The following is a 14,474-nucleotide window of genomic DNA, read 5'->3' as shown; positions in this document are numbered from 1 at the left end:
TCACTAGCACAAAGATTTATTTCATAGTATCATTCATAAACAATGGTTTTACCAACAAATTACATCCATATCATTGCTATCAACCTATAAAATAGATTAAAAATCATTGTTTTATGATGCAGAAAACGGAGTCTGTTATTCTCTTTTAAGTTAATATAAATATATTTGTTTTATTTAGTTTTCAATGTTTTCATTAGTGCATTATATTTATACATAATAAGAGGTTGAATTTGACATCGTCCTACACGCATAGAATATATTTGGCTCCATTTCATTCTCTAGAACTTCCTCTTTCCCCACCCTCCTCCCTATGCCTACTCCACTTCCTCTGCTCCACTGGTCTTCCTTCTGTTTAATAATTATTTATTGCTGCTTTGAAAATATATATAAAGGTACAATTCACTGAGGTTATTTATACAAGTACACAGCATAAACTTACCAATTTTATTTCACATTTCTTTCCTTTTCCTGTCCCTCCTTTCTCCATCTCTTCCTTTTACCCACTGATCTTCCCTCTACTTCAATGGGATCCACCCACTCCTCTTTCTCCCTTTACTTTGTTCTACCTTCTGCATAGTAGAGAAAACAGTTTTACTTTGACTTACTGAGTATTTCACTTAGCATGATATTCTCCGTTGTCACCATTTACCAGCAAATTCCATTATTTCATTTTTCATTATGGCTGAACATAAATTCCACGTGTTCTTAATCCATTCATCAACCTATGGGCACCCTGAGATGGCTCCAGACCATACATCCAATGAGGGAACTCAGAGATGCCCAGGGAAATCACATCAATAAACAGCACATAGAAGATGCTTCTGGAAAATTTAGAAAAGGGAACCAAGGATCGTATAGAGGTGACACCTTTTTTTTTTTCTTTCAAGGTTTTGTTGTTGCTTTATGCTTGTATGCAATGGTGAAGTTTGTGGTTACATACTCACACATGCCCACAATATGAAAATTCAATCTGGTTAATATCATTGCCCAGTATTTCCCCTTTTCCTCCTTACCTCTATCCCCTTGGGTCCAATTAATCTACTCTACTGTGTCCAATTAGTTTACTCTGACTGAATTCTTCTACATATGAGTGATTTTTCCATGATGGAGGAAATGTAGTGAGAACAGTATGGAGAAATGAAAGCTGGGTTATTTCTCCTACTCTCAGTAAAAATTGACTCAGAGAAAGAGTATATTCTGTTGTTCCTTCACTGTGACAGAATTATAAATCACCCACCCATTATCCCTACCTCAGCCCACTATGGAAATCTTTTTCAAGCTCCTCTATGGGATCATAAATTACAGCCATCTTCTCTGCAACAACCATTCCTTCTGCTACTTACCTTTGAAATGGTGCAGACTCTCAGGACTCTGTCTTCACCATGGAAAACCTCCACTTCTACCCTCTCTTGTTCATTGCTTCCATGCTGTTCATTGCTGTTGTGGATGAAAATTCTTACATGCTATTTCACTTGCTACATTCTTACTGATCCACAGAATTTAAGTGAAGAGTCAGTCTAGAACATTGATTGATCCCCATGAGACAAAGTGAATCACTCCCTGGAGTGGGGACCAAATAAAACCCAGACCCAGGGCTGGGGATATAGCTCAGTTGGTAGAAGGCTTGCCTCACATGCACAAGGCCCTGGGTTCAATTCCCAGCACACACACAGACACACACACACACACACAAACACACTCAGACCCAGTGTGATATACCTAACTGTGTCTATGAAACATCTGGAATTCTGGATTTCTTTCATTCTATCCTTATCCTCACCTCAACTTTGATAAAAGAGATCTTAAAATTGTAACTGCTTACACAACACATACCCAAAGTTACTCACTTTCTATATTTTATTTCATTCAGACCTTGAACAGGTCAAGAATATAAAACATGTTTAGGGAAGTATGGTATTTTTCTAAAAAGGGTAAAATTAAGAAAACTAAAATGTATAGAAGTGACACTTCTTTTTTTTTTCTCCAAATTTTTGTTGTTGCTTTATGTTTGTACGCAATGGTGGGGTTTGTGGTTACATACTAAACATACACACAATATAAAAAATACAATCTGCTTAATATCATTGTTTCAGTACTTCTCCCTTTTCCTCCTCACCTCGATCACCTGGATCCAATTCCTCTACTCTACTATTCCCACACTGATTTTCATGATTTTAACCCCCAACCTTTCTTTTCTTTTTTCCTCTGATGCTTCAATATTTGGAAGAAAATATAATCTTTGCCTTTATTTCCTTAAGAGGGAAAATCATTTTAGAATAACAAAACACATAAAAACTGTTTAAGTATAACTTAAGGGTTTTATATCTCTATATTTTTAAGGGAGCCCACTAAATTTTCAGAGTTTGTTATTGTAACTTCTCATATAATTTTAAATGTTCTCCAATTTGCATGGATTTTCACCTGATTATGCTCTGTGGAGAGGATGACTTTTCAAATCTGTAAAATGAATCACACAACTGAGGTTCAGAAAAGGGAATGCTGTTAGGAGATTTGCAAAATGCAAGAGCACCAAGCCTATATGGCTAGAAAAAGACAAAAAATGTACAGGTTTCATATATAATGTGTATGTGTAATATAAATACTAGTTTTGTGTGGTTGAGAAAGAAAAGTAAGAATACAAATCTTATTGAAGAAATAGTAGCTTAGAGAACAGTGAATACTACTCTCTGCTTCCTGCTAGTTAACCTTCCCATTGAAGCAGTCATTTTATTAGATTAGATGGACAGAATTCCATATATCTTTTAATGCTATCTTCTGGCAACACAATTCAAACATAATGGAAATTGAGGACAATGAAACTATCAATCTGGAAAAGATGCATGATTTTAGAGTCAGAGAAAGTCAGGTTTACAGATGTTTAAATTGCAGATATACCTACTGTGCCAGGAGAAGTTGGTCTGGTCTTTTAACAATTAAATAAAGTAGAACCAATCAGGAATCCCCTATGATAAATTGCTTTAAAACACAAAATGCATGAATTGATAAACTTCCAAGAAAATTGATAAAATTTTCCACTTTTGTTTGTGAAAAATATTCCCTTTATGAAGAGTCATGGATAACCAGTAAAAAGGGCTTAGAATATTATGTTCTTTTCCAATAGGTAATTTTTATGGATTTCTGGTAATTTGTACAAGATTAACTTATGTATATTATTTCACAATCTTTTATTGAGTATTCATTCAAATTAAGCATTTATTAGAATATACTAGAAATTGTACTGGTTTTGTTTCTCATGTTACTGTATTTACTTTAACAGATATTTTCCTGGTATCTGTTTTTATTGTACATAAAACAATGAACTTGAATTTACTTTATGAAGAAAGTAAAGGATACATTAAAAACCACTCCTTCTGAGTTCTGCATGTCTGTCACTATGGATATATTCAAGTGTCTTTGATCACTCTCAGTTTTAATTTCTCTTTCCTTTCCTTTTCTACGTGAAACAACCTGGGTATTTCCTTTGGCAAAAATAATCTTTTTCATCCCAAGCCTCAACAGATTGAAGAGCTTCTTTCATTTCATATTTCAATTAAAAATAAAGCTTACTTTAATAAGTGACTGATCAGGCCCAACTACAAAATGAAAAAAGGCAGATGATAGCACATGTATGAAAAAAATCTAAGAAAGTGTAACTGAAAGAAAACTGGAACAGAACGATCACACAGGCGCCCAAGGATACAGGTGGAAAGCAGATTTATTGGCAGAAGTCTGGCAGGCTCTTTGTGCGGGGGGGGGGGGGAGAGAGAGAGAGAGAGCGCGAGCGAGCACAGAAGCAGTCCAGGGAGAGCAGCAGCAATTCTCGCTTGAGTATTACCTTTTATAGGTCAGAATCCTGGCCATCCATTAGGGGTAGGTTTAGTCCTTGCTACTGGCATAGCAAGTATCACCTGATTTGGGGGAAAGTAAGTGTCTATTTCTTGAGAAAAGAGAAGAACAACTTTTATCTCTCAAGGAGGGAACAGAGACCAGCAATGCTCTAACTCTTGAGAATAAGAACAATATTCATAAAGTAGGTGGGGGAAATGAAGATGGCTATAGTTATGCCCACAATAACTGCTAAAAAGTCGGGTTCATGAATTTTATCCTATAAGCACCTGAAGGGGTCTGGCAACATTCTAGTATAGAACATAAATTTCTAAAATGATGAAAGCTCTAAGCCATTTTCCATCTTGAGTTACATAATAAATCCACTCATGACAAGTTTGTTTTGTAAAAAAAAAAATAGTAGTACTTCATTTTAACATTGAGGATATTTTTACATGTAAAAAAAATGGAGGTAGCTTCAAGGTTCAGATAATCCTATTAAGTACATAAGTAATTATTGGGATATTGGACAATCCCATGGGGCATGAGTTTTTGTTGTTAAACACTGTCCCACACCTTGAAGGCCTTGGGAATCCTGGATTCTCATGCACTAGGTTCTCTAGTATTCACCCATCACTATGAGAATCATAAATTTCCATAATATTCTTGCAGGTTAAGCATTTTCTCCACTAAGACCTGGTTTAAGTACTAGGTGCCTGATATCAAATAACTCCTCTCAACCAAAAGGAGATGTCGCCCACTAAGTGTCACTTGAGTCACTCTACTTCATTCTACTAACAACCTTGATTCTTTCTCTCAGCAACCAGCCTCATCCAGACTCTAGCAAGTGCTGCTCCAGAGTTACCAAGTTGTACTCACAGGAAACTGAAGTTGTTAGTGATTGTAGTTCACATGTTACTCATATCTAACAGAGAAAGTATATTTAGTATCCTTTTTTGGTATTTTGGAGCTGCAGCAATGGATATATTTAGCAGTGCACATTCTGGAGTAAGGATAAATTGTGTCTGATCCCAGCTCTGATCTGAATCAACTATTTGAACAAGTTGCTTCTCTGAGATCTGGTTGGTTCACCTGTGGTGGGGGTGACAAATGCATGTGTTTAGAAGGGCACTCAGCAAAGAGCACGTGTATAGTAAATTTTAGTTGTTATTATCATTTAACTCTGGTCTTTCCTACTAATGACCAGCAGGAGGGATGGATGAATGAGTTTTCATCTTCATTAATGTTTCATATGAATGTCTAAGCTCCTCCAGAGTGAAGTTCACATCTTTATTAGTCAGCATTATCTGTTTTAGTTGCTGAGTAAGTTCTGATTGCTTGGTCACTGGGTTTAAGGGTCCCATTGTTTTTCCTTTATTTTTATTCATTCGTTGTAGTTATAAATAACGGGATTCATTTTGACATAATTATAAAGGCATGGAATATAATTTGCTCCAATTCAACCCTCAGGATTTCTCCTGTCCCTCCTCTTCTCCTCTTCCCCATTCCTTGCTCCTTTCCCTATACTCCACTGATCTTCCTGATATTTATTTTTAGATTTTTTTGTTTGTTTTTTTAGTTACTATCTTGAGGATGTACATGGTATATCCATATATGGACATAGGAAAGCTTGGTCAGATTCATTCCACTGTTCTTCCCTTATCCTTTTTGATATGTGAAAGCAATTCAATATAATATATAGAGAGAAGAGAGAGATAGAGAGAGGGAGGGAGAGATTGGAGAGGTGGAGAAAAAAGGGAGAGGATCTCATGGTTCTTAATAAAAATTTATTGCAATGTAACGGTCAGTAATCTATTCTTATAGATCCATTCCTTGCAAAATCCTGTATCCAGTGTGAATCCTTCCTAAGTTCCATAGAGATCACATTTCATGATAACTTTTGATTGGCCCCCATCCCATTTTCAGAGAGACATAGCATCATCTGGTGCCTCTTTGGTAACACTCAAGCTAAGACAGAAATGGACTGTCTTCTTACTCCAAGGCTCTTTTGGATGTCCGCTTCACAGCCTGGAACTAACTGGGTGCCACAGTTCATATCATCTTTGACCCAATTTTCCCTTGAAGTCCACAGACCCATTTCACAGATTTGATATTACCAAGCTTCCATTATCCTGGATCACTTACACTCACTTCTTAGTGTCATGTGATCTGACTTCTAACCCCCTCCCATACTCCAGTTACACAAACTTTAATCTCATTAGATTTATTACAGTTTGTTTCCAAAAAACAACTAATCCACACTTTGATGGGAATTATTTGTTTTTAAGAACTCTTCACTTTTTGCCAGTTATATTTCATGCTCAGCATTGATAGGAGCTTATTGTGCATTCCATACAGGCATCATTAAAACAAATAAACAATTGCTGGAAACTTAGATTTAACCAAAATCATGCAAACATTTCTCCTCTGAATTGCTAATGATAAACAGTCATCATGTGAGTATTTGAGTCCTTCATTTAGTGCAAAATGTATTAATGAAGTAATACTGAGACACACTAATCAATCTTTTCAAAGTAGCCTAAACAATGTAAATAATTATTAGATACTGATCAATTTGAGTCAGAAACTGAACACCTTATATAGAAGATGTATTTAGAGGATAGAGTTTCTTGAGCATTTTAATCTTGACTATGGAGACTGATAACTACTTCTTATTCTGGAGAATGGGCAACAGTGTGTTAGGGGAAGGGAAAATCATTGATTATATATATATGATATACCAACTCACATTCATTAATCAACCTCTAGAGTCACTTGAATCATTAGAAATGATAAATCTTAAGCACAGAGAGATTTAGTGAAATATACAAATTCTCACAACCTTGATTCTACAGACCTAGGATTCCAAGTCCCAAATAGGCCTGTTCTCTCTTCCTCTGTAGGGTGTATTCTCCACTCAGCTCCTTAGCCATTTTCCAGGCCTCCTTATAGAAAGGAGGTGCAGCAGTAGAGTGAAACTGCAATTTTGAGGATTCTTAATTTTTCCAAAAGAAGCTTATCAGGGGAGACAGAAGAAGGTTGCATAATGGTGGTTAGGAATATGGGACTCGAAATTCATTCTCCTCTGGGATCATATATCCCAAGGGTAAAGGACAGAAATATGAAAGAGACCTGTGATTTTCTTAATTTCAGAGGGGAAAAGTTAGTAGATTGCAATCAGGAAGCCTATGGGACATAGTCCCCAGAGTCAAAAGAACAAGAAATATATTCTACTTAAATAAGTTAGGATGCTTACTCTGGAGTCTCTTCCTAATACTATAACTGCAGATAACTGTGAACTGAATTGCAGCTACACAGTGATAAACTTTATATTTTGAAAGGTACTCTATCCTGACATGTTAAGCTGGAGTATATAACTTTCAGAAAAAGGAAAAAAAAAAAGGAGAGAGAGAGAGAAAGAGAGAAAAACGAGAGAAACTTCCTTATTGCTGAATGCAGAGTAGTTTTAGGTTTTCAAACATATGTAATATGTGGTCTCTAAGTCTATTCTAACTATGCTCCCTGGTTACCTTGGGACATTAGAAGTGAGTATCTTCTCTAAGAAGGAGTTACATGTATTTTTCCTTCTTTTTTTTTAGTAAGTTTAGGCATAGAAGAGAGGTGAGCAAAGGAATAAAATAATAGTCAAGCAGTTTTAAAAGGTAAGGAAAAGATATAAAGAATCCTATCCATTTAACTTTATCACATTATGAAAAATTCATTATGCTGCTCATTTCCTTAATCATTCTTTGGCCAAAATTTGCAGAATCACTGAGTAGCTAGGAAAGTATGTGAAATAAGTGTTACATCCATTTTATTGATAAGAGACTTGTACATCTTTAGGATAAACATGAGCAGGAGCAAATAGTATTATTAATATGGACGTTTTATCCACCTGATACATCTTAGTAAATCTTAGTTATTTTCAGAAACTTTTAGAAATGTAAAACCTGGAGTAATTCTCTTTGAACTCAAAGTTTAGCTGCAAAATCTCAACAGCATGAAAGAGAATATCGCAGAGAACCAGGAAACATATTTATCAGAATTATGAGGAGATGAATGTAAAACAAATTATATTTTGCTAATAATGCATATTAGTAAATGTGCATTCTAAGAAAGGCAATTTTTAGCAATCATAATCATAGTTTCTCACCAGAAAATAACTTTTTAATGTAATTAAGTGTATTATGAGCTATTAATGGAACTCTGAAAATTACACCATCAAATGTTTTATGGATTAATACTCAGTCTATTATTGATAGTAATTCTAAATGTCCACAAATGTCAAGTATGTGAGATTTAAATGGCTGAGTACTAGTTTAGACTTCGTTAGTCTAACTTTGTGATTCTCCAGGAGATAATCTTTTGTACCTTGTATTCCACTCTGTAAAAGGAGAGAATAATACTGCCTATTCTATAGGATTTGAATAGAATAATATAAGAAAAACAGCACAGTACTTGTAGAGCACAAGAAATCATTAAGCAAAGAACTTTAATAATTTTAATACTAGTGATTTTTCATCCACTATTACTTTATTAGTATGGCTCGGGCATTTTCGGTATTCTAATTTTTCACTATTTTTGTTAGATTTATATTCTCAGGGATACTTCCTGTTTTGGAAGTAAAAGAAACAAAATCTATGTCTTTTTTTTTTTTAATTTCTGGAGATGCTATTGTTGAAGTTCAAATATCAGACTCTTCTTTCCCAGGAAGAGCCTGTATATGGGAAATGCAGAAACAAGCAATGTGATGTTGACAAAGAACAAATATTTTATTTTATTTTTGTGCTGAGGATAGAACCCAAGTCCTCGTGTATGCTATGCAAGTTCTTCACCTTTGAGCTGCATCCCCTTTGCCACAAAACAAGTATGTTGGCATCAAGAGACTTATGCTGCAGCTCGGGATTCACTCCTGAGTAGCCGAGAACCTCTTAATACACTGACCTCATGTAACACATCATTTTTTTAATACTCTTGGAATATTATATCTCTTTTCACTGAAAGTTTAGCTAAGATAAAAGGTGCAAGGATGCTTTAAAAGTGTAAAGCTGTGAAAAGATGAGTTTTTAGAAAGGCTTATGCTTTTCAGTGTATCTCAATGGGAACTGGGTTGAACAGAGAATTTGGAGACAATTCTTGTATGGCAGCACAGGTACCTATGGAGTCAGCTACTGCCCACTCTTCCCCCACCTGGATACAGTGGACTCTTTATCTCCAACATGAGCAAAGTATTGAGTAATGTTGGTCCCATGTATTAATTTTAGACAGCAGTCAATAATTACTTTCTCTGGCTAATACATGATTTAATACTTAGTCTTACTTTCTGAGCCATATTTTTTATGGTCATCCTGGCACAGTTATATCTATTGTTTAAAAATTTGAGGCTATAAAAAGGATGCATGATTGTGTAAAAGAACTGAAGAAGTATTTCATCAATAGGTGTCATCCAAAATTTTATTTGGTACAAGGCTGGACATAGCTGTTAAGTTTTCTTTTTTGTCCTATATCTGGCTTCATTTATATCTTGCAAGGAATAACTCTTATTTCTATTTAAATAATCTGCTGTCAGATTATTCCCCTAAATTAATATTACAAATAGAAGTTTTGTGTCTGACTTTTGGTGTTTTCTAATTCTGGTAATTTTTTTAAATTACTACTAATTACATTCATTCTAACTGGTAGATAAGAACAAAAAATTGTGTATCTTAATTGGTTATTATGCTAGGGATTTGTCTCAGTGGGAGAGTGCTTGCCTAGTATGTATGAGGTCCCAGATTCAGTTGAAAGCATCACAATAAAAAAAAAGATAGTTTAATTGGGTATCATGATATTTTCATATGTGTTTCCCTTGGATAAGCATAAGCCAGGTTAAACATATCTAACTCTCCAAAAATGTACTTTATTATGATTAAAGTATTCAAAATTTTTTTGTATCCTTTTGAGATGTATCATAGCTGATAGATATCTACCCTCACTTTACCCTGCTGCAGTTTCTCTTATGATGCGGTGATTCTGATCATTAGGAGGTTTCATTATTTCGGCAACTTTAATAATTATCATCAGGGATTTCTTCTCATTCTTACAATATGATTTTGTAATTAACTGAAGTGGATTATTAAAAATCCTAAAATTCTAACTGACTTCTTTTTGGTTTGCACATGTTGGTTCTGAAAGTTGGAGGTGACACTGGAACCATATTGGGTATATGAGATATCCTCTATTTCTTTTAGCCAAAAATTTTAAAGCACCCACTTCATTAGGATCAAGCTATTTGCCTTGCTTGGCAGGGTTGACTAATATTGCTAACTTTCAACATATTTTATTAATACTCATTGTATAGAAAAGGAATATTCAGTGGTTTAATTCATTCTGTGCTCTTTCTCCAGAAGTTGTACATAGGAAGCATATTAATTTATCAATTAATTTAATTTAATTATCATAAAAAATAAATGCAATAATCTCTTAAGATTGTTTAATCAGCTTGGCATGGTGGTACATGTCTGTAATACCAGCAGCTCTAGAGGCTGAAGCAGAGGGATGGAAAGTTCAATGTTGGACTCAGCAACTTCGCGAGGCCTAAACAATTTAGGGAGAACTTATTTCAAAATAAAACAAGCATAAATGTGCTAGGTTGTTGCTCAGTGGTTAAGCACCTGTGTTCAGTCCCTGGTGCCAAAAAAAATATTGCTTTATAAGTGAAATAATAGTTAAAGCCAAAACAATCATAGTTAACGGATACTAGCCACTTGCCTCAGCATGATTAGTAGGCTGCACACCTAGTACAAAGATACAGGTTTTTTACTTGAGATCAAGTCCAACACACTTGTTTACTGTGCTCTTCACTTTTTACTCTTCTTTTAGTATTTATATATTCCACTGAAATATACTTACAAATCTGTCATGTATTTATTTGACCAAATGCAGTGTCCATCATCTCTCTTATTGCCTTTCAGATGATCAGGCTCATGAAAGAGGTCCAGAGAAGAAATCAGACAGAAGTGACAGAATTTGTCCTCTTGGGACTCTCAGACAATCCCCATCTGCAAGGTGTCCTCTTTGCACTGTTTCTGTCCATCTATGTGGCAACCATGGTGGGTAATCTGGGCATGATTGCACTGATCAAGATGGAGCCTCGCCTCCACACCCCCATGTACTTCTTTCTCAGCAGCCTGTCCTTTGTGGATGCCTCTTACTCTTCTTCTGTCACTCCTAAGATGCTGGTGAACCTTGTGGCTGAGAACAAGGCCATTTCTTTTAATGGGTGTGCTGCCCAGTTCTACTTCTTTGGCTCCTTCCTGGGAACTGAGTGCTTCCTGCTGGCCACGATGGCATATGATCGCTATGCAGCCATTTGGAACCCCCTGCTCTACCCAGTTCTCATGTCTAACAGAATTTGTTTCTCATTAGTGGGTACTTGCTTCCTTGCAGGCTTTGGAAATGCAGCCATCCACACAGGCATGACTTTCAGGTTGTCCTTTTGTGGCTCTAATAGGATCAACCACTTCTACTGTGACACCCCACCCCTGCTAAAACTGTCATGTTCGGACACCCACATCAATGGCATTGTGATCATGGCTTTCTCTAGTTTTAATGTCATCAGCTGTGTTGTGATTGTCCTTATTTCCTACCTGTGCATCCTCATTGCCATACTGAAGATGCGTTCAGTAGAGGGAAGGCACAAGGCCTTTTCAACCTGTGCCTCCCACCTTGTGGCGGTCACCATTTTCTTTGGGACCATTCTCTTCATGTATTTGCGACCCACATCGAGCTACTCAATGGAGCAGGACAAGGTTGTCTCTGTGTTTTATACAGTGGTCATCCCCATGCTGAACCCCCTCATCTACAGTCTGAAAAATAAAGATGTGAAAGAGGCTCTGAGAAAGACCTTACAGAAACACCTACACTAAGGCCACGTCACCTACCCTCTTGTTATGTAAATGATATATATTTTATATGAATTTTATTTAAGCTCTTTCTCTATATTCAAGTAGATGATATAAATGAGATACACTTGTTAATCTCCTAGAATCTTCAGTGTGTCTACACAGGCCCATCAGATTCATCATCATGTTGGAGGATGGCAAAAGTATCAATCCCTTGGATAGGGCTGACATGAGTCCATGTTTCAGTTTCGATATTCAGCTTTCTCAGTCTTAGATTCGTCATATATGCATTAGTGGTTTTGTCTGGATTCAAGGCAAACAGATTTTAAGGCAGACATTTGTATGCAGGAAATTTATTGAAGTGCATTCTCGGCCACAAAACTTGTACTGGGAGGGAAGGAAGATGGACAAAAGATGTTGAATTGTGATGATCTACAAAAGAGGGCTCAGGCACTCAGATAATGAGTGCCGGAGGTGAGTTGGCTCTTCAGAAGTGAATTACCAAGTAGGAGAATGTATAATCTTGTGCGAGACAGTTCCTTTATGAGGAAATTCTAACAGCCAAAGTCAGATGTGAACTCTCAGCTAACAAAACAACTGGAAGTTGGAAGAGTAAATTCTTGAACCATGAAAGGCACATCAGATAAAATCTGAACCACAGCAATAACGGGAACATTGTACTAACCTTGTAAAATAAGTGGAATATTTAGAAGTTAGATATCAATGTATTTGACCATTTTGTTTTTGTTCCTTCCAAGGTTTTATGTAGTTTTCAATAAACATCAGTCAAGATAAAAGGCTTGTTACTTACTTTAGTTGGGTGGGGAAGCATCACTGCTGGAGCAATGGGACCACAGCTTTCTTTGATGAGAAGATGGCAAGTCAAGACTTATGCTTATTCACCAATTTAAGGTAATCGGCACTTCATCACTATCCATGACCACACTTTAGTCTGAATCTTCTCATCATCCAATTGAGCTTCCATGGTCCATCATAAAAGGATTCATTTTCAATCACTCCCAATTCCACGGTTCCACTTTCTCTTCTTTGTACTTATCTTACTAAATAACAACACAGGAAAGTCTAATTTTTGTTGTTGTTGTTGTTGTATCCTCTACTTAAACTGCTTAGTACAGCTAGGGAAAACCCTTTAGCACGTTATTCTTTCTTGCTCATCTTACCTCACACTTCATCCTCAATCTTACCACTTCCAAATCCTTATACTTATGATTATCCTTCCCTCCTGTCACGGTGGACAATGTATCTCTTCTTTCTCAAATCAGTTCTTTCACACTCTTAGAGCCTTTCATGGACTTAATTTCTTGAATTATTTCTCTTCCCTCCATAAGCATTAGTATCTTAAATTCTATATTAATATCCCTGATTGTTTGCAAAACATCGTCTAAATCACCCTTCTTAATAATTCCCTTGACAGGAAATACCATCCAGTCATCAACTGCCTTCTCTGTTCCCCTGACAATTAAGCCCACCAGTAATCTCCTCATTTTCCCTACTCCTTCTTAGTCCATTTGCTCCACACCATGTTCCAGTTTTCTTTTGGTAACACTTCTCTACTGAACCTGTTCTTGTCAGATATACATGAGAAGCACGACTGCATTCAGAGATTTATTATCTGACTTCATTTCTTGTTATCTCAGGAAGACTTGTCACAATGGATTCCTCCAGCAACCTTGATACTCCCTTTTGCAAACTTCATTACTGTATCACTCTTGCATTTTTTTTCTCTCTCTGTTCTGTTTTACTTCCTCCTAGTGAGCTTTCATAGCTCTTCCTCCTTCTTAATATTTGTTTGGCCATCTGCACACTGTTCTTAGGTAATCTAAGACGTCTTCAATAATTTCAAAAAAATTATCTCTAATATTAACCACTCAGCTGAGTTCCAGATTAATATACTGAACTAATATCTTGGCATCAAGGACCTCAGACATGGTAAGGTTAAGAAATCAGTATTTCTTCTTTAAGTGCTCAGACATCAATAAAATAACCATATATTTTCTACTGCTAAGAAGGACTGTACCTTAGAATCACATATCATTAACCTTAAAATATTCTTTTTTACATTCTTGCAAATTATAATTTTCTATTTTTCTTCTTCAGTTTGTGCTTAGATTAAAAAAAAAAACATCTTTTACATTCTTATTCACAATTCATCCAAAAACTATTCTTTGAAAAATACTCACAAATTTCATTATATCATTAAGCTTATATTTAAGTTAGGAAGACTTTATTCTTTATACTGTGTGAGTGTATGTGTGTGTGTGTGTGTGAATGTGTGTGTCTGTCTGTCTGTCTGTCTTTCTATTTGACAAGAGATAGCCATACTTTGAAGCAATATACTCTACGCAATATTTAGAGAAAGGTAGAAAGAATCATGTAATACCTCTCTGTGAACATAACTTTTGAGCAAGGCCCAAGTAGAGACAGTACCACAGGTGTGTTTATGGAAGACATATACAGCATATACACAGCAAACTCAAAGAACCTGAGGCAGCATGCTCTTTTGTTTGTTAAAAGAACAGCAAAAAGACAAACATAAGAGGGGAAGCATTAGAAAATTAGAGGAAAAAAGAACTGATTTCAGGAAGGTGTTTGGAAAAGAATGGAGGTGGTCAGAAATGGCTTCTAAAGAGAAGAGAGGACAACAAAATTACCTTATGAATTGTTTATGGAGTATGTAACAATGAGAAGAACTTACAGTTTATTTAACTTCATCAATGCAAATGAACATATAGAGTTGTCAATGAA

General features: G+C 35.9%; 1 protein-coding gene across 1 annotated transcript; it reads left to right on the top strand.

Moving 5' to 3' along the window:
* Positions 1 to 10,778: 10,778 nt before the first annotated feature.
* On the top strand, positions 10,779 to 11,732 carry LOC124093070 (olfactory receptor 5AP2). Its single transcript, XM_046445226.1, has one exon. It carries the CDS (start codon positions 10,779 to 10,781, stop codon positions 11,730 to 11,732), a length of 954 nt encoding a protein of 317 aa, XP_046301182.1.
* Positions 11,733 to 14,474: the final 2,742 nt, after the last annotated feature.

The sequence above is a fragment of the Marmota monax genome, unplaced genomic scaffold, assembly GCF_021218885.2.
Source record: "Marmota monax isolate L192 unplaced genomic scaffold, Marmota_monax_Labrador192_F-V1.1 WCK01_AAM20220418_F8-fsc00038, whole genome shotgun sequence".
Lineage (NCBI taxonomy): Eukaryota > Metazoa > Chordata > Mammalia > Rodentia > Sciuridae > Marmota > Marmota monax.
Note: the sequence above shows the minus strand (reverse complement) of the source record. Positions and strands in the feature narration are given on the sequence as shown.